General features: G+C 32.6%; 1 protein-coding gene across 3 annotated transcripts in view; it reads right to left on the reverse strand.

Moving 5' to 3' along the window:
- Positions 1–487: 487 nt before the first annotated feature.
- LRRIQ1 (leucine rich repeats and IQ motif containing 1) overlaps positions 488–27465 on the reverse strand; it is a 105425-nt gene continuing 78447 nt past the window's right edge. The window contains exons 24-27 of one of the 3 annotated variants that reach the window (XM_042017633.1): positions 21138–21261; positions 19565–19625; positions 14616–14736; positions 488–2553 (exon numbers count right to left, since the gene is read on the reverse strand). In XM_042017633.1, coding sequence (XP_041873567.1) covers positions 2414–2553; positions 14616–14736; positions 19565–19625; positions 21138–21261 — 446 coding nt within the window. In that variant the 3' untranslated portion in view covers positions 488–2413. Of the gene's footprint in view, positions 2554–13180; positions 14319–14614; positions 14737–19564; positions 19626–21137; positions 21262–27465 lie in introns of those variants that run through there. The other 2 variants (XM_042017634.1, XM_042017636.1) reach the window with 2 other exon arrangements.

The raw sequence follows: 27465 nt of genomic DNA on the forward strand, positions 1-27465 counted from the left end.
GTAATAAATACCCACCACGTGTATCATCCGTTTTACCTCTGACCTTATGTACTATAAGATGTGACTATGAACACCAAGACACGTTGGTTACTTCACCTTACCCCTGAGTGCAATAAAGGTCTCTCTGCTAGCTTCAACAGAAGTTGCACCTTGCACATTTTTCTGTATTTGGTCAGACACGCTGTACTCTGAACATTGCAATTCTGAGAAAGATGTGTTGGATACCATAATAAGACCTCATCCTATTACACTTTGCAATGTTATGTAATGAAAACAGAAACATGTTTTGGCATACTTTATACCTTTATTTCTGTTGGGTATATTACTTAACTTATGCATGGCAATATCAACTAATTGAATAGCAGACTAAGCACATCATGAACCCACAAAGGCTTGTCAGTGAATATTGCCACTCCAATTTGTAATTCAGTAAACTGCATATTAAAAAGCTACCATTTATCTTTGCAAAATAAAATGCCTTAAAAAATGTTGCCGACCCATTTTATTTAGGCTGGAAGGTATTTCTCATTCAGAAACACCTTGAAAGCAAAAGATATTAGGTATGGCAATTTTTATACAGCAGATACATTTTAGATAGAGATGTAGCTACAGATATAGATGATGCAGATATAGAAAGAAGCATAAAACCTGAAATATCCCTTATTTACAGTTCTGGTGATGTGCAATATATTATGGATACTCTAGACAAATAGAGGGGACAATCTGCAAGATATGTTAAACTGTGAATTGCTTGATTTTGTATTTTGATTTCCAGTTAACACCTGTGACAGTGGCTACACACACTGCCAGGTGTATTGGCAGACATTTTGAAATAACAAAGTTTTTCCTATAAAACTCATAACCTTGATGTTAAAAGCAAAATCACAAAAGCTCCAGCATTTGTTAGTGATGTTTAGAAGTAACTATATTGCAGACCCTGAATCAAGCTGAACATTTAACATCAGACACTGGGAAACTAACTAGGTAAGATAAACATCTACGGGCATTTTATACCCTGTTGACAACCACAGCATTTCTACAGTCAGGTCAAGCAACCTTCACTGACCATAATTCCCCATAAAGGCAAAGAAATCTTTTCTGAAATAGGGTGCACTTCTCAAAAGCAAGTGATAATAAAAACAGGACACTGGTTAAAACAAGCAAAATTATTTAGTGGAGGTTTTCCATGAGATCAGCCATCTTTTTATCTGAAAATGAAAGTGAGTATTCACAAAAGTGGAGATAAATGCTTTTAATCCATAGCTGGATGTGTATGTTAGAATTAAAAGCACTTTACAGAATAACATGACGTTAACTTAAGTACATTCTTAAAACAGCCACAATGCAATAATTTATGTTCTTTACTGACTGAAGTTTCAAGCCCCATTACCCTCTCCACCTCTTTCTCCATCTACAGGGGGTTGAGGCTTATGAAAACAGACAAGGAAATACCAAAGACAGCCTTTTTTAGATCCAATTAGCAACTTATACCCTCAAAGTGGAAAACATTAAAATAATGTTAGTCTTTGAAATCAAGGAACATATTCTGTCCTGAATGCTGATGGACAAAGCATTGACTAGAAGTAATGAGTTAGATACCCATGAACAGCTGAAATAGTATTTCATCTCTTTCTCTAGATTTCCTTGCACCATAGAACATTTATACATGGGTCTGAAGGAGCCTCTCTCTGCGAAAAAATTATGTTGGGTTAACAGTGACACGTAGATCTAATTTTACGTCATCCCAGAACAAAATGACAACCTTTTATTTTTTTTAATTCTCTAGGAAACAGAAGTATTTGAAAGTATTAAACTATAACAGGTTGCTTTATCATATTATGACAATCTAGAGGACTACTCATACTCCTAAAAAAGGAAAAGTGCATGCCTATCATTTGTATACTCATTCAGTCAAATATTCTAAACAGACTTCTCTAAGAATGGCATTGCTGGCTGTTATAGCTCACAACACAGCTTGCAAGCATGTATTTTATTTTGTAAGAAAATGAGAATTCAGTGTTTCAATATGTGACATACATCACATGAACATGAACTCTTATTACATTTGGAGTTCCCATCCAGTTCTTACAAGCAAGCCTAAACTTAGTCACTGTGCAACAAACCTTGCAGAGTTAATCAGTTCTGCATTCTATACCACATGAACATATAAGCAATTGAAAACACAAACTATGATAACTTACTGACAGGTATAAAATACTTTGACCAAAAAATCCCATCAAACCCAAACCACTGTAACCATGTATAATAAAATAAGTCAAAAGTAGTTAACTGAAACTGGTTTATTGGTAATAAATGAAAATCCAACAATTGATATTCAGAGGCTTGAAAAGAAACAGCTCTCCATATGCTCTCCATATTGGATTAAATCAACTAGTTAAGTTATCTCCAATATTCAGCTAATATTTTTAAGCTTTTGCCTTTTTTTGCCTGCTCCCCATCCTCCACTTAGCTGCACTGGATGGTCTCGAAATGATATCCGTTCTTTATGAGATGGACGCAAATATGATTTTTCTGGAGTAGAAATATTCTTTTCTAAACAACAAAACAAACGTGAAATTAAAAACCAACCAACCAAAACTCCCTAAATTTCACTGTACCATATTATTTTCAAGACACTAATATTTTTATGTCTAATTTGACAGCACACAATTTTTATAGTTATGTATTGCTCACCTTTTAAAAGTAATACAAGTATTTTCACAAGGTAGTATTTTCAAAAATAAAAACCTCCTTATCCAAAAAGATAGTAAAATTACCCAACAAAATTGTCATATTTTTAAAAGTGCCATTATCTGTCCATTTTGAAGCTAAACACCTATGGAAATACTCAATGCTTTTGACACAGAAACTCACCCTTCAAGTGGATTAATTGTTTTACTATATTAGATCAAATAAAAGAGAGTGTTCTTTTGTTCAAAGCTCAGGAATACTTTAACTTAGATGCTGGATAGTGCCACAGAAAAATTTAGGAACATGTGAAACAATCACTTTCATTGTCATGCATACAGATGCTCGAACAACTTAGACAATAGTTTCTACAAAACTCTTGAGATGATTATTTAAATAAAATAACCAGTAGGAATGACCAAAGGTATGATATTCATTTAACAAAAATGAACACTTTACACCTGGAAATATCTTTCTTTGGCATCTCTAAGAAAGAAAACATCTGTGGAAGACAATCCAAACTTTGCAAGAGAATGATATGATGCTCGCATTACAGCAGTTTGTGTTTGTGTACATATATAAAAAATTAACATGCCAGCTTATCAAATACCTATTATATGAACAACTTTTTACCACTTAACAAAGGAAAATATTATTACCTACATAGTTTCAGTATTTTTGATATTTTAAATTTTTAGTACTTCTCAACAGAAAAATTAAATTTCTTGCAATACATAGTGCCAAAAAGTAGAACAAAGTTTAAATCATATGACTGAATATCATTCTATGTACCAAAGAGTAAGAGTTTCTTTGTTTTCTCATAGATGCTTTTATGTAACCTGTTAGATCTAAATGTCAGGGGGGTTTCCCCACCCACAGTTCCCTTTCTTATGAATTCTTAAATTATTGCAAATGTATCTTACTAAATAGTTCTCTCTTTTGGCAGTCAAGAGCTTTCAGGTATTTTTAACATTATCTCCATTCATCTTCTTATGGCTCTACAGATGTAGCCAATTGTTTTTTTCTTAAAATATATAATTTACTCTAGATGTACCTCCTAAAGATTTAAAATCCTGATATTTTGTCTTTACACCATTCCCGGTTTCCTTGCCTTTGGATTATTTTATTTAACACCTCAAGTGGTAGCAGATCTCTCTAGTACAGAAAGACTTTTGTCAAAGAGCTAAGAAAATATTTAATCAAGCAGTAAACTTTCCATTAATTATTTTGACTGGGAACCATAACATATTCACTGAAGGCCAAAACCCTCAAATAAGTAAATTAAGTGGTTAATTAGTGAAACTTCAAAATAAATCTAACATGGTAATAATATTTTTTAAATTGCATGCCTTTAATTTAAAGCAATATTTTCTGAAACTGAAAACATTGTTAAACAACAAAAAAATTAAGACTGGAGTATGTTCTTTGTTAAAATAAAAACAAATGTGCTATTGCACATTTGAAGTGGAAAACAAAATCAGGCTAACTTATTCTTTTCTCATGCACTCATCTTCAACATGGTATCAATAATATAGGTAAACAAGACATACCAGCTATTGTTTTGTATATTTTGACAAAAAATGCATTTAATTACATTATTTTTAAAACAGAATATAAACAAATGCTAGAAAGAGCCTATCAAAAATGAATTTGAAAACTAGTCTAGCAGTGATAAAATCAATACAGCAAGACAGTCAATCAACCTCATCCTAACTGCCTGATCTGGATTATTTCTGGACTAACAGCCTCACTTGTTTACAAATCTGTGTGCACTGCTAAATAGTATTTTCATGATGGATTTCAGAAATCTGTACATACAGGGCTTTTGGTTCTCCACTTGTAACTACATACAATGCATTGGAAGGGATATATTGTCCTTACATGAGTATGAAATGCACATTATTTGTTCCATTAAAAAATCCCCAAAGACCTGCTATAATTTGCTGCAAGAAACTTGTGAAAAGTGTCCATAAATTGCTAATACATCCTTTTATTTTGGCAGAATAACAGCTGCATCTATCATACCATGAATTCTGCTTGTCTAAACAGAGACAAAAGTTCACAAATTTGGTTTTTTTTATTTTTAAACTGATTTACACATTGTTCAGAGGGTAGAACAGTCAAGAAACATAATAAAATATTAATCTGAAGTGCATATAGGCTGTCTGGCAAAACAACATTTTAGATGTCTGTGAGAATCTTTGCTCAGGATTTGCAGACCCTCAGCAGTAGGGCAGGATAACTTCATCAGCCTGAAGGTATTTTCACAAAATCCCAGATACTCTAAATGTGTAGATTCTCTGCTCTCTTGAATGCAGGTTTAACAAATCAGAGGCTCTCCCAAAGTCCAACAGTCATGGGTCTCTTTTTCTTTATCTGGTCTCGTTACACTTCATAGTGTCTGCTTTAAACTGTATTATACAATTGTGACCTAGACAAACTGAATTGAAGCACAGACTAACTCTGTATTCTTTCTTTCCATCCTTTACACAATTCTCAGCACTTTCAGCCAAAGAAAATAAAGCCATTGCAGAGAATGATCAACTAATTTGGAATGAAATATCTACAGAGGGGTTTGTTGTAAATCACTGTAAATAATTCCTTTTGTATGTCCCCCTCTTTCCATCTCTGAAATGGGCACTTTTGATATCTACTAAATAGTACTAAGAGATGGGTATTATTGTCAATGCTGCTGTTCCAATTATCAGTCTAATTGGAGTGATGAAAGACAGAGCTGGCATGGAGAACCAACAGCTTATTCCCTGAAGAAGAATTCTTAAGCACAGATAAGTCATACCAGCATAGTACCATTTGCTTACTCCTATTCACATCATTGCTATTTCTCAGATGTTACACTAGTGCCTATTGTAACTGCTAGTGGCTTAAATATTATTTATGATCGAAAAATTGTGTCATAAAACAAAGAAACCTCATTTATAATGAAGGTATTAGTCAAATATGAAAAAGGGTTTTGCTGCAGTTCTTTCTCCTAGAGTTTAATGCAAGACCAAACAGAAAGATTAATGAAAACATACTAATAGTATCATAGATTCATAAAGGTTGGAAAGGACCTCTAAGATCATGGAGTCCAACCATTGGCAGCACTGCCAAGTCCACCACTAAACCATGTGTCTAAGTACCACATCCACAAGTTTTTTGAACATTTTCAGGGATGGTGATTCCACCACTTCTCTGGTCACTCTGTTCTAATGCTTGACCACCTCTTCAGTGAAAAAAATTTTCCTAATATCTAATCCAATAATGATACTCCAATAATGAATGGAATGCATTGCAAATACAGGACTTACCTGATTGATTGTACATATGCCCACAAATTACTAGGCTTACTTTTACTTCATGTCTTTTGGTATACCAGTGAAAATCTAGGTATGAGCATTTCACAAGTGCTCAAGAGCAGCTTTGCATTTAAGTGTAAAGTGAGCAACTAGGTAGAATCTTCCAAGAAGTAAAAAAAAAATTGCATGTAAACTACAAAAAAATCAGTGACTTGATTGTCAATACCTGTGTTTATAACAGATTTCCTGATTCTGATTTTCAAACAGGCATTTTTTTTCCGTCAGAAATATTTAATAAAGACACCTCCATTAGGAAATGGTAAGAATTTGGTCAAGATCAAGAGGATGAGAGAAGACAAGAGAGTCTGGTCAGGGAAGACAGTGGCACTCTGAATTAACAGATTGAACCTAGAAGTGTTAAAAACACAATCTTGTTTTTCAAAAAAAAAAAAAAAAGCAGCAAACCAGATAACAAACTCAACTTTCCAAATCCCTCAAAACACACCAAAATGAATAGGCAGGTGAATCCTTAATAAATTTGTTTCACTTTTATTTGTTATTTTGAGTGTTTTATATATTTCTCTTACAGCATTACTAATGATGTGAACAGTTTTTACAGCAAGCTTGGATTTGCAATATATCCATTTTCCTCTAAACTGCAATGTGTCCTGCAAATGAATGGTTCACATGCTAGCATATGAGTGAATCAAATTACTACTATCATAATTTCTTGACTGGTAAAATAAAGGTGAAATTTACAGTCATATTTTGCTATAAAGATAAAGAGATCTGTAAGGCATATATTGCATTAATATGCATACATACACACATAGGTATGCACATGTGCGTTTGTGATTTATGAATAATTGTAAGCATAATCACAATACTTTTATTTCATGTTATGTTCCTTAAGTGTATTTGTAGTGGGCCTTGCCCAAAGGCAACAACAGAAAGATTCACACTGTTTCAAGATACTGTCTTTAGTATGTTTACTAAATAGAAATTAGATAAATATAAACTAATATGTTTATTAAACATGAATTAGAACAATTCCATTTGGTTTACTATATACAGTACTGATATTTTTGACAACAACTATTATTATTCTTCTTACCATTACTTGTACTAGAATTAAATAGAACCTGGCAAGTATATTAAGTATAATTTAACATGGTACATGGTTATTCTAATACCCACTGATGTGGGAACAAATCTTAGCCAAGAAAAGCAATTGGAAGACAGGCTCTAACAGTTATTTACTTGCAACAATTTACTATATGAAGCTCCAGTATGGTCTGAGAGACTTTCAGATGCCTATATATATCAAAAAACTATTTCATTTGAGTATGTGCTGAAAGCTTGTCTTGGGGTAATGTCACATGCTTCTATTTCTCAGCAGTCACTTTTTGGTTGTTTAATCTGTTTTCTGCTATTGATTTGTTCTGGTCTTTTTTCTGTTAAAGTCTGGGTCTTTTAACAAATGTCAAGCTTTACATAGCCTCTGTTTTGATAAGTAATGCAATATGCAAAATGCTTTGAATGAAATTCTTGGTGTCCAAGAAGAAAAGCTTTGTTAAAAAGGTTATGATAGAAATTTTATGATGCATAGTAGACGTCATAGGACATTTATCGATCCACCTAACATTGTGTGTCTGGAGATATAATTTATTTCAAAGTCCTTACCATATTGTATTACTTAAAAACAAGTACAGCATAAGAAGGCATGGAGAAAAAAACCTCAACATTTTAATGAAAGTGACCAGAACGAATCCTTAGCAGCAAAGCATTTACATCAATTTAAGCTCTGGAAAGAAGGTAGGTTCAGCAGGTCTGTGAAAAAGGTAAATGCTACAACATCAGAAAAAATTAACCTTTTACTAATGTTACTTATGGCTATAATGAAGCTGTATTCTTTTTTTTAGTTGCACTGTTTGCATAAAAAATATTGTGTTGCAATTTTACATTATATTTTTAAATTTCAAAATTATATTTAAATAACATTGAAAATTCTGGGGAGCAATTTATATGAAATCCCACATGATATGTAAAGATATATCTCCTTTTTCTATGGAAATTTGAAGAAAGAATATACTCATGATTAATATTTTTTCTTTGTAAGTAAATGGTGAATCTTGTTTGTAAATCTGCTTGACTTCATGTCGGTAGGAGTAGAGACTAGTTCTAAAATTTTATAGAAATGATGAACTTAAATTCCTTTGTTTACCAAACATTGATGCTCTTCTAATTAGATCATGCTGACAATTACATACTTGAATAATCTGAACTCTAAAATGTGACTGAGTCACATGGAGTTGAGAGAGAACAATTTACAAGAATATATTATAAACATTTATTAATTGCCATTCCACACAGTTAAAATAAACATAATAAACATAGTGTTTCAAATACATTCCTGTAAAACACAACTCTTTTCTAACTACAAACAAGACTTTCAGCACTACTGGTTATTACAGCTCAATATTTATTTTGTGTTTCAGCTCCTTATCTATTTCCCCAATTCTGACCATTTAGGATGAAATTGTGTCTGCCTGAAATTTTCAAAAAAAGTTTGGTCACTTTTAAGAAAATATGTAAAATATTTATGTTGTCCTTTGCAGAGGAGACCTAAAATCTACCAAATAACAAAGCCTTCCTTTTAGGATATGTCCAAATTTGGATCAAGTATATACAAATTGAAGTTTTTCCATGATCAGAGAAGGAGTTCTTGATCTTTTGGGCTGTATTCACTAAAATGCCAGTCATGGAAACATGATTAACCATGATATTACATGGAGCTAAGCAAGACAACTCCTAAAGATAATGTGGAAGATCATGCTAACTCAGGGAACTTAAAAGCCTGCTCATTTCATGTCTGTGAATGAACAATAGCTACAGAAACCACAAAGAGGGTAAGAATCAAAACTCCTACAGGAAGAAGACTGAGAGAAGAGGCAAAGGGCTGGAACTAAAATCCAAGAGAGGAATGAGACTGACTTGGAATCAACAGAAACTAAAGCAAACTTGGTAAACATTGTCCTGGCACAGCTGGAACAAGAGACTAGAATGACTTGACAAAGAGACTGACAGAGCAGAGAGAAAAACATGAGGAAGAAGAAAATTGTAATTGGCAAAGGGGAACTGAGTAAGAATAAAGAAGATGGATTATGGGCACTATATGGCTCCTAACTCTCAGAATGTACATAATTAAAAGAAGTGAAAATACAGGTAATGATAAGAAAGAACACAAAGAGTAAGTAAATTATGAGACTGGACTCAAGATCTGCCTAAACAGTACACTAAAACAGGCCAAATTTGGAGGAAGTCTAAACTAGAAGATGATGAGTCTGAGGAATATTGTCAGGAATAATCTGGATTCAGAAAGAAACAGAGAGCGAGAAGAAAAAGGTAATCAGACCAGGATCTGTAGAAACAAACAGAAGACTTGATGGCTTATGTGGGAAGGAAGAGTGGATGGGAGAGGAAGCTTATGCTGCAATAAGTTAGAGGACAGAAACAAGAATTGTTAATAGTAAAAGAAAGGATTACGGAACACAGGTGTGGAAAAAACAGCAACGAAAAAGAGACAAATCAGAAGGAAAAAAACAACAAAAGAAAGAATGCCTTGGGAAAGAAGATCTCATAGACACATCTTTACCATCCAGTGCAACAATCTGAAATAGCTCAACATAAATTACTGGACCTTTCAGTGCACTGACTTGAGAAATATTTTTGAACCTACTTAACAAACATCCCACAGCAACGGAAACATAAAATTGTTATTATTGACTCAAATCATAAGACAGAAATCCTTGTCGATGGTTTAATGTTTCCATGTGTCTAAGCGGATATCTAAGTGAGCTACAAGCCAATGTCTTGAAATCGGTTTTTCTCTCTCCTTTTTTTTTTTTTTTTAAATCTGGTTTCTCCAAAAAACCACACTGAAGAACTTCCAAACCTGAGTAGAAGACTATAGACTATCCAGCTGTAAAATTAAGCACTTAAAATTTAGAAAATGCCTTTGTGTATCTGTTCTGGAATTATTTTCATAATTGAAAACATGGATGATGAAATTACATGAGATCATGTATCATTTTTTCTCCCTAGCCTGTTAAATTCAATGAAAGCAAGTTCTACATACCTTTTAAAATCTGCATTTAGGTAATTTTTTAATATGCAATCTCAAAGTGAATTAAGCAGCATCTGGTAAAATGTCATTCTGTAGTCTATTCAAAAAGATTAGGTATATGTTGCTTGATAGTTAAACAATACATAGAAAAATATGTATGTATCTCCACAAAAAAGAAAAAAAAAGAAAAAAAGAAAGAAGGAAAGAAATATGCACAAGAAACCCCTTGGTAAAATATGAGTAAATTCATAGAGAGCTTAAAAATGAGATGCTTACTACACAGAGTTTACAAATCCTAAATGAAAGACAGCAGTCCTTGAACTAGAATATATAGACAATAGTGACACTGAGAAGAAAGGAACAGGAAAGTAGGAATTTTTTAAAGTGAAGCTGTACCATACACTGCTCATAAAAAAGTTGAAGAGTTTCTAACAACTCTCATCATGAAAGAAGGGATGCAAAAATAATCAAGCTGGGGGCTCTGTCAAGAGCAAAAAGAATTGAATAAGATTCAAAAAGAAAGTGAAATAAAAGTTACTTTGTTTTTTGTTCTGAGTTGGAAGACTTTTCACTGTAAGAAAGTCATAATTAAACTGCATTAATTTAATTTCACTGACTAACACGGTAGTAAAGTTTGAATTTATTTGAGAAATAGAACCCATAAATGTTTTTCAGTGGAGATATACATGGGTCCATTTTTGAACTAAGGTTCAGGTCCTAATTATTTTTTTTTCCTGGAAAGCACTATTTTACTGCTATCAGAGGCTTCCTGAAAAGCTAGAATTCAGGGAGGAGAAGAATTAAGAATTCTGGGCAGTATTTTAAATAACAAAGGCACAGATCCCATTGTATTTCACTTTCAAATTCTGGTCAGAAGATTGCAGTTCCCAAGGCAAATATAATGAAAATAAAGCTTCAATTTGCAGAGAAAAGAAAACCACAAAATTGTGATGACAGTTAGACAATGTAAATATGTAGGAGACTCATCTAAAGGACCAATATTGGTTGGCCAGAAACATATTAGGAGGAGAGAAGGTAGTTGATTGTCACAGCCTACTCACAAATTGGATATGAGGATATAAAAAAACTATACTGTCTAGCTAGGTATGAAAAATGTTTAGCTTCTAATTCTTGCAAAATATTTCTGTGCCCATCTTGCAACTTAATGTTGACTATAGTACCAATTCTCAGGAAAGTGATGAAACAAGAAATACAACCAGAAATTCACACCAATGTTTATGGAGTTATAAAAATCATAAAGAATGGTCAGATAAGAATGGACACCCCCCCCTGCCCCCCCCCAACCAGCCCCATACAAAAAATTACCTCAAGAAATAGAAAAGAAAAAATAGTTACTAGGGAGCATAAAGCAATAACTATGATTTCTAGAAGGAATATAATATTCTTTCTAGAACATAATACAAGTATGTTCTTAGATCATAACACACTGGCCATTAACAGAAACAAAGTCCTAAATTAGATGGATAACTATTTAGTCCAACTGAACAACAGCTACTCTTTCTTTAGGTTATACATTTATTTAAGCTTTATTCTTTTAATATTGAGTCAATTTAATGAACAATTATATTTCCCTTTGAACATGTAACAGGGAAGCAAATCAAATACTTTAAAGTAAACAAATGCTTTCCTTAAACTAAGATATGCTATGCTAAAAGCATTTCTTTTATTACTTAATTGATTTTGCTTTGTCAAGGAACAGAATTAAGTTAGTTTAGGATTAATGCATCCCATCCAAATTTTTCAGAAAAAATAGTAAATTTGGCTTATAAAAACCTTGACATTGTTTTATTCAGAATTCAAAGAACCTGCCTTTGGAAAAAAAGATCTATAGAAAGAACATAAAAGTTGGGAAGTTCCCAAAAATATTTCTTAAAATCTTGATTTAGTCTTTCTAAAATCCCCTGTGAATTAAAGGATAATAACTTCAAAGTGTTGGAAGTTTTGTTTTAACAAAGACATGATCATTCATACATTTCCCTGTACTATATATAAAAGGTATTTTATTTCAGTATCACATAAATTTGAGAGGGATTTTTTTTTAGTAATTATACTTAAGAATCCATTATCTTGCATTTCTAGACTTTACTTTTCAGCCTGTAAGATCTCAAGAATTTATTGATACAATTTCTAAATTACAAGTTATATATAAGGAACATGTATGACACTCCCAAATAACAGCTCTTGATTCCAAACAATAATTGAATTCTGAGCAACAACCAAAACTATGGATGTTGGAAAGTGAACTTAGTAACATTTTATTAATTAAAGATTGTCAAACCATTGAGGTTGAGATCTCCTGAAAAAATGGTACAAGAGCTTGATTTAATAATTTATTGAAATGACAGCACCTCTAAAGCCACAGCATCTTTATAATAATCTGTAATACAACTACTAAATCACTGAAACAGTTCCTAGGCATCTTCATTTAATATTTCAGAAGGCAAAACCAAGAGAGACTATACAACAGGAAAGCATTTTATAACAAATACATTCTCAGTAAAGGCAAATTTATAATGTTTTCAGATTAAGGATACCATGGGGCTAATAATTTAATTTTGATCATTGAAAAGCAACAGTTTTTGGCAAACAGAACTAATGTAATAAATATGTTTCTATACTGCATATGAAATGTACAAAGCTGACAGTAATGTCTGGTTTTATATATCATAAGTGATACAATTGAATGTATCACCACCGTTTAATTTCTTAAATCAATGATGATAAAATTTATATAGACACATATGCAGAAACATGTAAAAAGATGTAAGACCTGGACTTTTTTTTCCTTAGTTCCTGGACTACTGAAAGGGGAATGAATACATAGGTATGGTGTATTAGATGTGTATTTTATGAAAGTATACATATATTACCAGACATTGTAAACTCTCTCTCTCTCTCTCCACCCCTGCCCCTCCACATTTATGACTCTGCCAGTTGATTGTTCTTTCCTGCTCCTCTCCTAATTTCTCCTGACTGAAAGTATAATGCAATGACACTTTTATCTTCCAAAGAAAGATCTTGTTCCCAAGATCCACACAGGCAAGTTCTACATGTTGAAACAGTTCACTTTAATTTATTTTTGGATGGAGTTACAGTATAGGTTACAGTCTAAACAGTGGTTACACACTAATATGAATGCAGTGTATACTATTTAACTCAATTATTCAAGATATGCACACATTCAATTCTGGATATATGAATAACGATAATTTTGCCATTGATATCAGTTTAGAGCCATCTCACCTAAATTCAGGATCTTAGCAGTTAGAACTCTCATCTAATTTAAATTGTGTGGCTTCATCACTAACCAGTGGAGAGGAACAAGAAAACTAAGGGCACAATTCATTCTTTTCTAAGATGGCAGGCACAAAGACAGAATTATATTCTTTCTCCATTGATGCAATTAACTTAGACTATGATGATAAATTTTATCTAATCTAATTTTAAGAGTGTAAATCAAATGAATAAGCACAAACATATTGAGTCACTATTACCTTTTGCTTGTGGTGAACTAATGTAAATAAATCTTTATTCTACAGCCTCTACAAAGTATGTCAGAAAAATAGAGATTTCAAGCATTTTTACATGTTTTTCTTGAATTTTAATTTATTTTTCACTGAAAATAAAAATTCAGCATATACGGAAACATAATCAAAAAGTAAATCCAGCAATTTATATATATAAATTACATGAAATACCTAATTTCTATTTTGAAAACATTTCAAGAAACTTCACTACTTAGGAATTTTGATAATTTTGCCAAAGTTATGTACTACAGTTTATATTATCTGCAATGTGTTTTTTGTGGGTTTATAGTTTTATTTATTTGAAAGACATTGTACAGAAGTAGAAAAATATAGTATGCCATATTATCAGAAATATATTAACATTTCTTCAGTTACATCAGACAATATAAGACAGGAAACTTAAAATTCTATACTTTTATGACATTCAAGAATTATTTTTTTCATTTTTTCTAAATATAGATTCTTTTGTTACCTTCTATGGTATTAGAGTGGTAAAAATATAAGCCCTTAAAAGGATCCTCTACTACTGAGCTATATATAGTGAGTTCAGTGGGATCATATACTACAGCATAATGGGTAATCAACATGACAGAAATCTGTGCCTTGATTTGTGATATGTGTTCTGGTGTTCAGGCAACAAAACATGCATTTTTCAAAGCTCTATTAGAAAAAAAAATAGAGGAATATTAAAAACCAAACCTTTTTCATACTTTAGGGAAAAGAAAATCTTCTTGGGACTCAGACATGAGAAGACCTACAATACATCACAGGGAACTTCCCACTAAAATCACTGGAGGAAAGTCTATTGATATTAAAGTTTTTAAAGAAATCTGTAGTAAATGTATGATACAAATAAACAGAAAGATAAGCAGCATGTGTTATTAAGGATTCCAAGCGTGCTCAGTTCTACCTAACATTTTAAAGTGATCTTTGATATTGAAAAGATCTATAACTTACTTGAGGATCTTGCTGAGTGTCTGTGTGGCGGCTTATTTTTTTCTCTGTTCTCAGTCAAAGCACTTCCACTGGCCATGGAAACAAGGTCTAAATCCATGTCTTCTCTACTTACACGGCTTGCCTGGAAGCAGTGGGAGAGAATGTACACAATCATGAAACAAAATATAACATTTTCTGAATGTAGCTCACATTACTCCAAATAAACAAACAGGTCTGTCAAACAACCTTCTTCAAAATGATACCACAATCCTTTTTTGTTGCCTAGGCTGAACAAATGCACTATGTCAAAGCATTTTTGTAAATAAGAGCCGATCTTAAAATTGTGGTTTGTGATCTGAGTCAATGCAACAACAAAAGAAAACATTTTAGTACAGTAATTTTGAAGAAAATCAATCTTGCAGAGGGCTGATGAAACCTTAAACAGCTTAAGATCATTTACTGACCAGTCTATAATTTAAGTTATAGTTGAATGTCAGAGATGTCATATTGGATTATTTCCTGCAATATTTATGCTTTATCCAGGACACGTATCACTTCAATCAGTCATGGGCCCAGTGAGTAATTTAATCTTTTAAGTTTTTGCTAATTAACCATAACCATCAGACAGCATTTTAATTATACTTTAGGCAATGGTATTATATTAATTATATACTTCTAACATGCAGTGGTGGTATGCTTTGGCATGAGACATGTTAGCTGCACACACATATGACAAAATAAAAATGAAAATCATATTTCATTTTAGCAATGCTGTTTTGGGAAAATATAGGGCAAAGTTTAAAAAGAGACCTGGAAGATACCACCCACTGTAAATTGCAGATTTGTTATTTTTGCAGAAACAACTTCACATTTACTGAAGAAGATAAGGAAAATCCATTCAGCACCAAAAGCAGCCTCTAACAAGATACTGAGGGCCAGTAACAATGATGGGGAAAATCAGACACTGCTGATGAACAGTCTACAAAATCCCCAGTGCAGAGTCAGTTGGCTGGAAGTACTGAACATAAGGATATACCTTTCTAGTCTCTGGACCTTCAAAAGTGACGTCCAGAAAAGTAGATGATGTCTTTCCTCTCTCTGGGCTGAAGAGCTAGGTGTCCTTCAGAAGCTAGGTGTCTAACTGAGTATTTGTTTTTTAATATAAAAACAAACTAACTACAGAAAAGGAAAGACCTTGCTAGTGGTAATGTCACTAAATTTTTGTCTAACATTGTAGTAGCAAGATTGCTCAACCAAGTATTGACAGACTGGGTCTCAACTCCATCCTCAGGGGGCTAAAGCCCACAGCTCCCTTTTTCTCAGGAAAGTGCTGTTACTATGAAGTTGTAGGCCATTCTGGAGGAGATGATTTCCAGACTTCCTGTTCAAACTAGCTCACTGTACCAAAAGCAGCACTGCACCAATGCAGACAGGCTTTGTAGTCCAGTCTAACTTAGAGAACTCAGATGAAATGGGGACCTGTTTCATTTCCTTGTCTTTACTCAGTCACTGTTTAATGTAAAATTCATTAAAAAGTCCATGCATTTTCAAACCAAAAACTCCAAAGATACAGAGATTTTACACTCTTCCTTAGTGATTGCATACCCTTTGTGTCCACACAGAAAGTTTATCCCTTATTTTCTGATGGTTACCTTTCTTATGTTTAATGATGAGGATTTTAAAGTTTTGCTTTGCACAGCTAGTCTTTATTACTGATGTTAACATCAGTACTATATTTTCTCTTCCATAGCAGTGTGAAGAAACTTTGAAAAAATTGTTTTACTCTGCCAAATATTTCTATTTTTCTGGCCTTAATATTTACAGTTGCTTTAAGCTTATGAGAGCTTCCTATTTTCAAAAGCTTTTAGTCTTTCATTAGTAGACTAATTCATAATGCAATGATTGTGATACTCAGAGAGATTCAAACCAATAGAACTGATCATTCTTATTTCTATCTAACCTGCTTCAACACACAGCAAAAGTTTTTTAATGTCCCAATTCCCAAAGACCCAGGAGGCCACAGAATTTTATACAGCTAGCCTTTCTATGGTATTATTATCCAATCCCTACCATCATAGAAACTAAGGCTTTATCATCTTGTAGACAGCAATATTCAGGGTTATATGCTAGATTTCATTAGGGCTGTCTTGATCTCTGATGTAAAATATTTGTTATTTTATTTTAAATAAAGATAAGTGTTTTTACCCAGTTACAGTCAGAGTAATATTTAAGGTTATATTAATCACTGGAGCAAACTCAATTCTGGCTTTTCAAAGAAGCTGACTGAAAGTCCTCTGAAGCTAATTAAAACCTTCCCTTTTTCATTTATGATTTAGAACCAAAATTTGGAAGAAATTTAAGATATGGCACAGTTTTTCACAGATTAGTATTGGACTTCCATTTGTAGCGATCACCATAGTTAATTCTTCATACTTTAAGCCGTTGGTTTTATTACCCCAAACCCTTCTTACTAATTAATTGGAAACTAATTTCAACCAGGAGGAATCCTTGCCTTGAACACAGTTTTGCATCTGTATATTTGTCTATTTCTAGGTAAAATTATCAAGACGTTCTGCAACAGAGATAAAAGGTGTTTTTGAATTCAAGTTACATCTAAATGATTTGGAGATACTGATCAATAGTGAAGTGGTTAATCCTGTAGGTAACTTAAACTTCATACAAAAAGAATCAGGAAGTCTATCCTACTTGCTATTCCACAAAATCATATTAAAATAGTTTAAACTGTAAGTCAGCATGCCTTCCTAAGCACTTCTATGGTATTCACTAGTGAGAAAAATCCACAAAGATTTTTATAGATTAACATAAGAAGGTCTTAGATTTACTGCAGGTTACTACAGAAGAAATAATCTCCAGTGAGAAGACTTTATTGTTTATGTGCAACCATTGAAATGCCATTTTTTATCCACAAAAAAGAAAGTCTTAAATTACTGGAATGTGCACAAATATCATTTAGAAAACTATATGAATCCAGTATTCTCAGAATGCAGCTTATGGAACACATAAAAAGCAGGGATTGTCTAGCACATCAGAAAACTTTATGGTCGAGCATACGACATAGGAATAAACTACTGGAAATGCCCAGGAATGCTTTCCTCTTCTAATGCTTGCTCTCTCTCTCTCTTTTATTTTGATATATATATTCCACTTTCTTTCAGTTTACAAGAATTTTTTGATAATGATTGCAGCTGTTAACTTGATTTTTTTCATGATTGTATAGCTTTTAAGTAAGCTACTGTGCAAAAGTAGTAGGAATATGTTCACATTTCAACCTTTAAAAGAGAGCCCATATAAATTTTAAAACCAAAATTCTCCAGCCATCTGTGTGTACAAACCACATCATTATTTCACTGCCTATATTGTACTGCTTTCTGCATTAGAGATATATTTCATTCCATTTTCTATTTTTTGAACCATCTATTGCATTTTTCTCTGTATTTCATTCATGTGGAACAGCTAGGTTATTATGTGGCACAGGCTGTGACAATTCCATAACTTTGGCAGTTATGTGGGCACACCACATAATTCTATTGTGGGATTGCAGCAGTATTTTGTGGACAGAACCGCTTAGTGTAAATAACATACAATCCACCTATGTGCACATATGCTTACCAATAATTACATAATATGTAATTTAGATAACATTATTAAATTATGATTTTCTCAAATTAGATAAATTACTGTTTTAGACTCGACCTAACAAATAACTATTGGTGCTGCTGCATTCAAACCCCACAACAGTCATTTGGTTCATGATTCCAGCCCTTTAAATTTTAGAAGAACCTAAGAATTGGACACACCTGCCAGAGAAAAATATTTGACAAAATCTGTCTTAAAGAAAACAGTAATAGTAAAAAACTAAGGCTTAAAAGTATTTTTTTCAAAGGTGAATTTTACAAGAGTTTATGGAATCATTTCCAAAACATGCAAATTGCATAGGTTGTGAAGCTGAAGAAGAAAGAGGTTAGAAAGGGGCAAGATTGCTCAGAGAACAAAATGAGGCACATGACACATCATCTAACTGGGAAATACTTCTTATGAAATATATTACATCACATATATGAGTATAAAACACTAATTCTGCATAGCTTCTAAACTCTTGCCCCATTTTTTAAAACCATACAACATTATATCAATAAAAATATTGCTAATATTTTAGCAGTGAATTCTATATTCACTGAATATGAAAATGTGAAGTCTATATATACAGAAATGGAGCAAGTATACATTGGCTTGTAGGCATCACAACTACTCGCTATCAAAGGAACTTTTGGGTATCTCTGACACAGTCTTTTAATTTTGTAAATCTTCAAATTGTTATACTGCTCATATCTCCCCTCATGCCAACTTACATGGCTGCCAGTTTCAGAAAATCCAATTTTTTTTAAATGTTACACAAAGAGTGAATAATGAAAAGAGGAGATGGCATTTTAAGATGTAAAAAAATATAGAAAAGAAATTGTAGGAATAAGTCTGATTTCATGCAATGTTTTCAATAATGTCACCATATTAATATACAATTCCAACTTACTGTATTTCAATAAATGACACTGAAGGCATATTAGAATGAATTAGGTAGGTGATACTCAGAATATTGGAAGTTGTTCAACTGAATACATGTTTTCAGTAAATAATGTAGTTGGTACTGAACCACATTTAATTTTTATCTTTTTTTTTTTTGAAAATGCAGATTTAGAAGCTTCAAAAAACCACACAGTGGTATTTGATCTCTTAAAAACAAACTCAGTGTCAAATCATGAAGCTAGAACCCTATGTACTAAAATATTTGTGCTAAAATATTTTCTCCCGATATCCATCAGGGGATGATTTGATTGCCCAACAGAGATAACACTACAGAATTACATTAATCAAAAAATTCTCCTGTTTTTACACCAGGTATGGATTGGAAATACATCAGTTCTGCAAGATCTGACAAAGAAACAAGTTCTTACCACAAGTTGTACTTGTCTATTGTCACATATCACAGGATCTAACTCAGGCAAAAAACGACAGCTGGGAAAAATGCAGAATAGAAATTTCAGTAACTCCCACTGTACTGGGCTCACTAAAATACCTACACAAAATCTTTTCAGGAGACAATCCTGGTTAATTATTTAAAATAATTCCACGATTAAGATGCACCAGAGAAATTAATATTAACTGATAAATTATAAGAGCACTTAGTATTAAATTTTTTGTACTTAAGATTAGAAAAATAATTAACAATTGTTTACTCAAATGACAGAATTTTGTATGTGTTGACATAAATTGTAGAAAAACCAGTTTTCATATTCCTTTTTGTAAGAATAAAATTGTTTTCAGTTGAATAAATATATCAGCTGTTCTAAACTGTCTACCAATAAAGTTAGAATGGAGATCAGTTGGACTTTTGGCACATTAAAAACTGGTTTCATGATCTTCAAAAAAGTCATTACAAATAGTAGGGCATTGCATACACCTGCAGAGGTAGCACAATAATATTTAAGAAAATTCTTATATCAATTTCTATGTCTTCTTACTTTCAAACATCAGTACATGTTATATTTCAGTGTTTTCATTCAAATTAAAAGTCAAGGAAGACATCTTAAGCAAACACTATGAGTATTTCTCTACTATGGATCATGACTGAAAGATAAATATTTCTTCAAAGCCAGATAAATATTTCCTAAGGAACGTATTTTTCATATAGATTCTACAGACACTGATACAACCTGAATATGTGGCATATTTTTCTGCACAAGACAGAACAATTTGCAGCCCATTTAATTATAAATTAAATACATTTTAAATGAAAATAATGCTAGAATTCATATACTAAACCCATTTCTTGCCTACTGACACTTTGTTTGGTTTTATTAGAGGTGCTTGGCATTGTGTCTACTAATGACTTCATTAAGATACCAATGCCTTATATTGAATTTATGACCAAAATATACTTTCTATGTCTTCATGTTAGTTTAGGCAACGTGAAACTTTCCCTTAATTGTATTGACATTTTACCTGTTTAATAACCAAAACTGAATATAGAAGGGACATGTTTACAACATTTTAGTACAGTGTAGTATAAAGATGTAGATGCTGGGTTTATGTTTTGAAGACAAAATATAAATAAACACTATTTAGTTAAAAAAATGTATTTTTTACTTCCTTAATCAAATCTTACAATATAGCTAATGTTACAGTTGATTTAATTACATAAAACCATAGTATTATATCATATATGATGAATAAGCACTTTTTTCTACACGCTTTAGAGTCTAAAAATCATTGCAGTGCCAAAGTAAAACTATGTAGTTATTTATGATGAGATTCTGAACATTTATAACTTCATTTTCAATGTGGAAGAAGTATCTATCCAATGACTACTAAGCCAATTCTAAAGGGTGCCATATTTGGGACCCGGAAATATGGTGAACCCTCTGCTAGCTGCAAAGTCATGTTTGTTTTAGAACTATTAACTTAGGTTTCACTTTACAAGACAAATTTAAAATAAAAAAAAATCTAATTTAAAGGCGATGACCTCACCACTTCATATTTCTGGAACTGGCTGCTTCATAATCCAAAAGCTGTGCACGAAGCCATTGGTATGTGAAGTCTTTTCTCTGTAATTTCTCATCTAACGTAGTATCCAGCTGAGAAAATTTTTTATCTGGGGAGGAAGAAAGATACTCCTGTCTTTCATCATTATTTTAAAATACATTTTCTTTAAGATTTCCTGGATAAACTTGGAACCTATGGCTTTTTGGAACAGAAAAAAGGCAATTACTTCATTTTCATACAAAGAGTCCAACTGTTTAAAATTTCTCCAGATCTATTTAAGAAATATGTTTATATCAGTTATAATTTTATGATTTGTTTTCTCTTTTGGGATGTAATATTGGCCTTCTGAATAAATTTATTTTATTGGGAAATAAATCTATCCTTTATTATGAAATTCATATAGAAGTATATATTACACATAAATTGCTTGTCGCAGCTGTCATGAATGTTGCTTATTGTTCTATTTACATAATTAAAAATATACAATCATTTATATTTACTATTCTACTTAGCAATCTATGAGGTTAAAAAAACAAATCACCATTATATGCAATAGTGGACACATGACAATCTTGTTACTCTGATCTGTCTTTTAATATGATCTATTAAGACATTTAAGACATTTTAACAGCAATTTCTGATTTGGATTCCAAAGCCATTGCATCTATGATACTATTTTTCAGAAATTACTACCTACTTTTAGATCACAAAAGGCATCTAAAGATAGAGAATAAAATAGTGACATTATGAAAAAAAAATGCGTAATTCCAGAGAACCTTCAGTTTTTGGACCATTCTGCTGAATATCAGACATGGTTAGAAGCATAAGGAAGAGGATGCCAAAATTGGAAGAGCATGCAGAGGAGGCATCATTGTTGCCTGCCAGCATTCATGGATTAGAAAAATTTTCATTTTCTTCCCTCATACATCAACTTCATAGGTTATATCTTTTTAGCACCTTCAACTCAGGGCTTTTATGAGACATTTGAATTTTATTTTTTTTTTTGCTACAAATGTTTTTTGTTTTTCTCTTTGATGTAATTTCAGATAACACTGAGTTATCATCCTTTTTGCTAATTATTCCTTTTTTTTTCTTTCAAAGATCCTTCTTTCCTCACTGATAGGTGAATTCAGCAGCTACTAGATGTTTTTTTAGTAAACTGCAGGAACAATTGAGTTCGCAAAGATGACAGGTCACCTCACTTGACATCAAGTCCATTTGCTCATTATGGACGATTTAACTTTCAGTAACTGCAAAGGGGTGCCAGGGGGCAGGGACAAAGATATCAGAAATGCCATATTTTTCATTCATGTTTTGACAACATAAACTGAAGTTATAGGATATTCACCAATTCACCTTTTAAGAGGTTTGGTACATTACCTGTAGCATTTTTTAAACTTGCAATTTACTTTGCATAAGCTGCAAAATATAGCTCCTCACTGGCATTTTACCTGGCTTTGCAGTGAGCTCATTGCTTAGCTCTATGTGAAAGTAGCATAGCTCTTATTTCATTGTCTGAAATACAAATGTCTTTTGTTTATTTGTCTTAGTATAGGGAATCTCCATTCAATCGAGATCCATTCCTTAGGCTGAATGCATTCAAGGCAAGGTCCTGGTGGAGAATATAAAGTCATATATGTCTTGCTAGTCACTCACAGACTAGAACTTAGGCAGAAGAATTTTTCCTTAGTTGATGTAAAGAACTCTATTTACCTCCTTAGGATGAGAGAAAATGAAAATCTTGGATGGACAGTCACTGTATCTATTCAAATGAGGGTGTGAGGGCTGACTAAAAAAGTCAAGCAGTGAATTACTGAATCAGTGCCAAATATTAAAAGACTAATAATAAAACTCTTCATCAACTTCCTATATTTAAGTGGGAATTACTTATTTTTTTCTAAATTTATGATATTGCCTTCCTGGTTCAGGAGTACAGTTTTCTAACCTTTATATTTTGAAAATTGATCCGATTCCAAGTCCACAACCACAGTGGTATCCTTATAGCTCTTCATTCAAAGACAGATGCTGATTTATAATAAGAGTAAGACACATTGTGAGTGACTTCATAAGAGCATTAATCTGGAGAATAAGCCTTCTGCATATGTTCTCCAATGAGGAATAATCTCCCAAGAAATCATATTTAGTTTTTTTCTTACATGTATTTACAGAAATGTTGGCCCGGTGTTATCACCTTTCTAAGGATAAACACTTCTTTCTATTAAAATGATTTGTATTATTTATGCATTCACTGAAGTGTTTTTATCTTTTTCTCACTTAAATGGGAAATCAATATAGGGGATAAACCAGTATTAGAAGTTCATGTCTGAGTCTGTGTGTCAGTTGAAAGAAGATGAATATACAATAAGCTATAATAAAGCTTATCAAAAATCTGATTATTTTTAACTTGGCAATTTATTTTCCAAAATGATTTTTAATAATTTTCCTTAGTTGTAGTTTCAATTTTTGATTGCATTAGGTTTGAAACACAATTGGTTTTATTTAATAAACTTTTATTTTAATTTATTTTTATTTTTGCATGTTGATTATTGTAACATGATTGAAACAAAAATGTGAACAAGATAAAAGTGCACACAATAGGGTTTTCTTCCTTAAAAGTATTATATGCTATTAGACAGGGTATTCTTTTTCCATATTAGTGTTAATAGTGGGTTTTTTTCTCAAATGGGCAGATGCTCTTCAATAATTTGTTTATAATGTGGCAGAAAACTGCATTCTATTTTCTTATTTTGAACATATCCACATTCTTACTTTTTAGCAGTAATATCTGGCTTTTTAATTCTTCCAAAAATAAATCTATGCTAGGAATTAAACCACTGCATTATCACTTTTCTACTCCACTTATGAACTTATGAGTCTGGTGTATCAGTATCATTAACATGCATTTGCTTGGTAGCTGTCTTAAATTAGGGCTATGTGTTTTTTAAAAACCTGGGCCTGATTTTGTAGAAGTATTAACATTCATAGAAGATCCAAAGAGCTGTAAGCTTTCTGCATCTTTGAAATGGATCAGACCCATAATCTTTAATTGTTAAATGCGGACAGCTCTAAAACTATCAAAGAAAATAGAAATACATCAAAAAAAGGCATCAAAACCCAAATTAATTTCAGAGGCATTTAAAGCATCATACCCTCATTAGATTATTGCTTCTAAGACTTCAGTCTTTTTGACTTTTTTTTTTTTTACATGACACACATGCTAATCATTTAAGATTGGAATTGTCTTACACTTGGCATTAATACAGTAATGATTTTTAGGTGTTGCCAAATAATCATGGACACAGATACTGGACACTTAGGCCAGATACAATGCAGCAGTCAGGGCCACGTACTGGCAATTTCCTACAAAGTTTGACCATCTAAATAGAGAGAACTTAGAAAAACTTGGGCATCTGAAATATCTTTGGAACCGAGTATTATAAGAAAGCAACAAATTATTTTCTGGGTCACCAAATCCACATGCAAACCTGTAAGAACCTGACTTTTGGCATCCAGAAAAATGCCAACCTTCATCTGTCAAATCTGTTTGCTGAGTGTGCTCTGAGACAGTATGACTCACGTTCAGTTTAAAATATGGATGCTATTACGAACTTTAAATTAGACTATCTCTGGATAATCCGTTAAGTGAGCTAAAGGAGAAGGGCAAAGAATCGATTAACTGCTTCAGGTGAAGGGCCCTAGGTTCTACATGGAGTCAGTTTTCTTACAGGCTTTTGTTCAGGATACATGGATCTTGTCCCCTCAGCTGTAGCTGTCACTGTTAAAAGAGGACTGAAACACAGCCAAGGGAATAGCTCAACATGTGGAAGCTGGAGATTCAAATCCCATCAGGATAAGGGGTACCTGAAACCCATGTTCCCAGTGCTAGGACAAGTGCTGTTAACAACAAGCCAGCATACAAAAGGAAGGAGGATGATTACACAATGTCTGCATTCAGGGTGAACTCAAGCTCTGTGCCCAGAGAACACCAATCCTGGTTGTTGTAAAAGATAGTTACTCCACTCTTCATCAATTTATATGCAAGAGGATGCTAAAGAACCTTCAACACAGTAATTTTTTTCCAAATTGATTTGTTGATGACGGGAAGATAAAAGGTCTAACTTTAATATGTGCTGCTTCTTGATAAAGAAATATATGGAGAAGTCTGCACTGTATTGAACCTTTCAAATCTTGTGTTTAGAAGGTGATTTAAATCACTTCAAACCTTGCTTCATATGGAGTACAATACAAATAAAAGACTAAGAACCCTAAGACTTACAATGTGAAAGAGGGACTTGGAAATTCTTCAGCATTCTAAGTTTTCCTCCCTTAACAAAAAAAATCTGTGACCAGAGTTAATTTTCTTAATATGTATTCTGAAAATGGTGTTCTTCATATAGGAATTAAGTAGCTGAACTTGCATACAAAATTATTGCCTACACTATTAATATATTAAATTTTTCTTCTCTGTCAGTACTGTGGCATAAATTACCGGTCAGAAACATATATTTCAAAGGTGTATGTGTCTGAGTATGAATGCACAAAATCTTTAAAAAAATTCTTACTGAAAATTAAAATTATCTACCCTGTGAGGATTTATAATTTCTACTGTTTTCTATAAAGTTATATAATGTGTGTAATAAACATTTATCAATTACCTTGAAATCCAAAATCCAACTTTTTATCTCATTTTTTCCATGTTACAACAACAACAACAAAGTCTTATTTCTGTCACAGGTGTATACTACCCACCGAACAGAAAGTAAGAATGACATGAGTTGTTCTTGCTGTTAAGGCAAAAAAAGTGAAGTATTTGGAAACAGACAGGAAAACAACAATAATTAAAAAATTAAAACCCCGACTGCCCTTCACCCCCAAAACCCACTAGAATGTAGAAGAAATGAGAGGAATTTTTTTTTTTTTTTCCACAGAGAGCTTAACACATTTGTCAGAAGTGTACTTTGTCAGGAGTCACTAAATACTCCCATCCATTACATAGCAACCACAACAGGCCCCAAATCGTTTAGGAAAAAGAATGGTATTTAGAGTGGTCTTTAGCATACTTACAGGTGTTCTGTGAATACACTTACAGTAGCAATATATACATGACTTGCAGACACTTGGCAGCATAATGTGGCAGTAGAAGTACAGAGTTCTTACTGAAACTTATAGCCTCCCCTGATAATGTTTATCTACAACTCAGGTCTGGAATTTTCAGATAATGGGGTACATACATTTCTACCTTAAAAACATTTTCTTTTGACATATTAGTTAATTTTAGAAGGTATTTTTTCATCTGAGTGATTTTTGACTAAACTAACTTCCATCTCTTGGACCAGAATGAATGAAATAAAAATATTTAAAGTAGTGTCTGAGTGAGTTCACAGATGAATAAAAGATAAAATAGAATTTCATCACAAGAATACTGCATCAGGTTATGACCTACAACGTTTTTGATGCTTAAAAATGCTTTATCAAATATTTTATCAATTATCAACCAATAAGGAGTTTTGAACAAGGGAGCACTGATCAATGTACAAGAGAATGTCTTTCAAAAATTATAATACTAGCTACTAAAAGGGAAAAAAATTTAAGGAGAGGGTTTTTTCCTAAAAATTGTGCCCTTTTTCTCTTTCTGCCAGGCATTTTGTATTTTTTTCAAACTACAAATAAGGCATATGATATTACTATTTGATCTGTAAACCTCCTTTTCTTCTCGAATGTCTTCACCAACTAGTTAATTCTGTTTCAGCAGTTATCATATTTCAGACTGTGCTTTCTGTGTTCTCTCTTTGATGTCTTATTATTAGATTATGCAAAAGCTGAATCCTTTAGTTGAGATTCCTAAACCACTGAAAAAGTACAAATTTCAGCTTCTGAATTCAAGGAAAATGGGATTCCATATTTGTACCTTCCCATTATTTTCTATTTTGCTTCTTGTTCCTGCCCCTGCAGAATACACCACTATTATTTATCTGTCCCTAGCTTACTGTTTATACTCAACTTGTTCTTCTTCCCCCATTGAGGCAAATATAAGTCTTATTTCATCCTCAATGGTGTACTTTTAAAACACATAATTTAAAGTTATTTCTCTGTATTCATATTCCAATAGTGTCAAAGAAGTTCTTCCAATATCTCCTGATTATTTAACCTCTTCTATTTCAACCCTCTGATCACACAAATGTATTGCAAACTACCACTCCATATTAAAATGTTCATGTCTTTTACTCTTCTTGTAACATGGTACATTTCCACTTGAATTGCTTCATAAGGTTCATTTTCCTAGCACTGACAACAAGACATCATTAAACACTGT

This window comes from Corvus kubaryi, unplaced genomic scaffold (genome assembly GCF_017639235.1).
Source record: "Corvus kubaryi isolate FWS band 111438036 unplaced genomic scaffold, C.kubaryi_AGA036_p1.0 137, whole genome shotgun sequence".
NCBI classification, from domain to species: domain Eukaryota; kingdom Metazoa; phylum Chordata; class Aves; order Passeriformes; family Corvidae; genus Corvus; species Corvus kubaryi.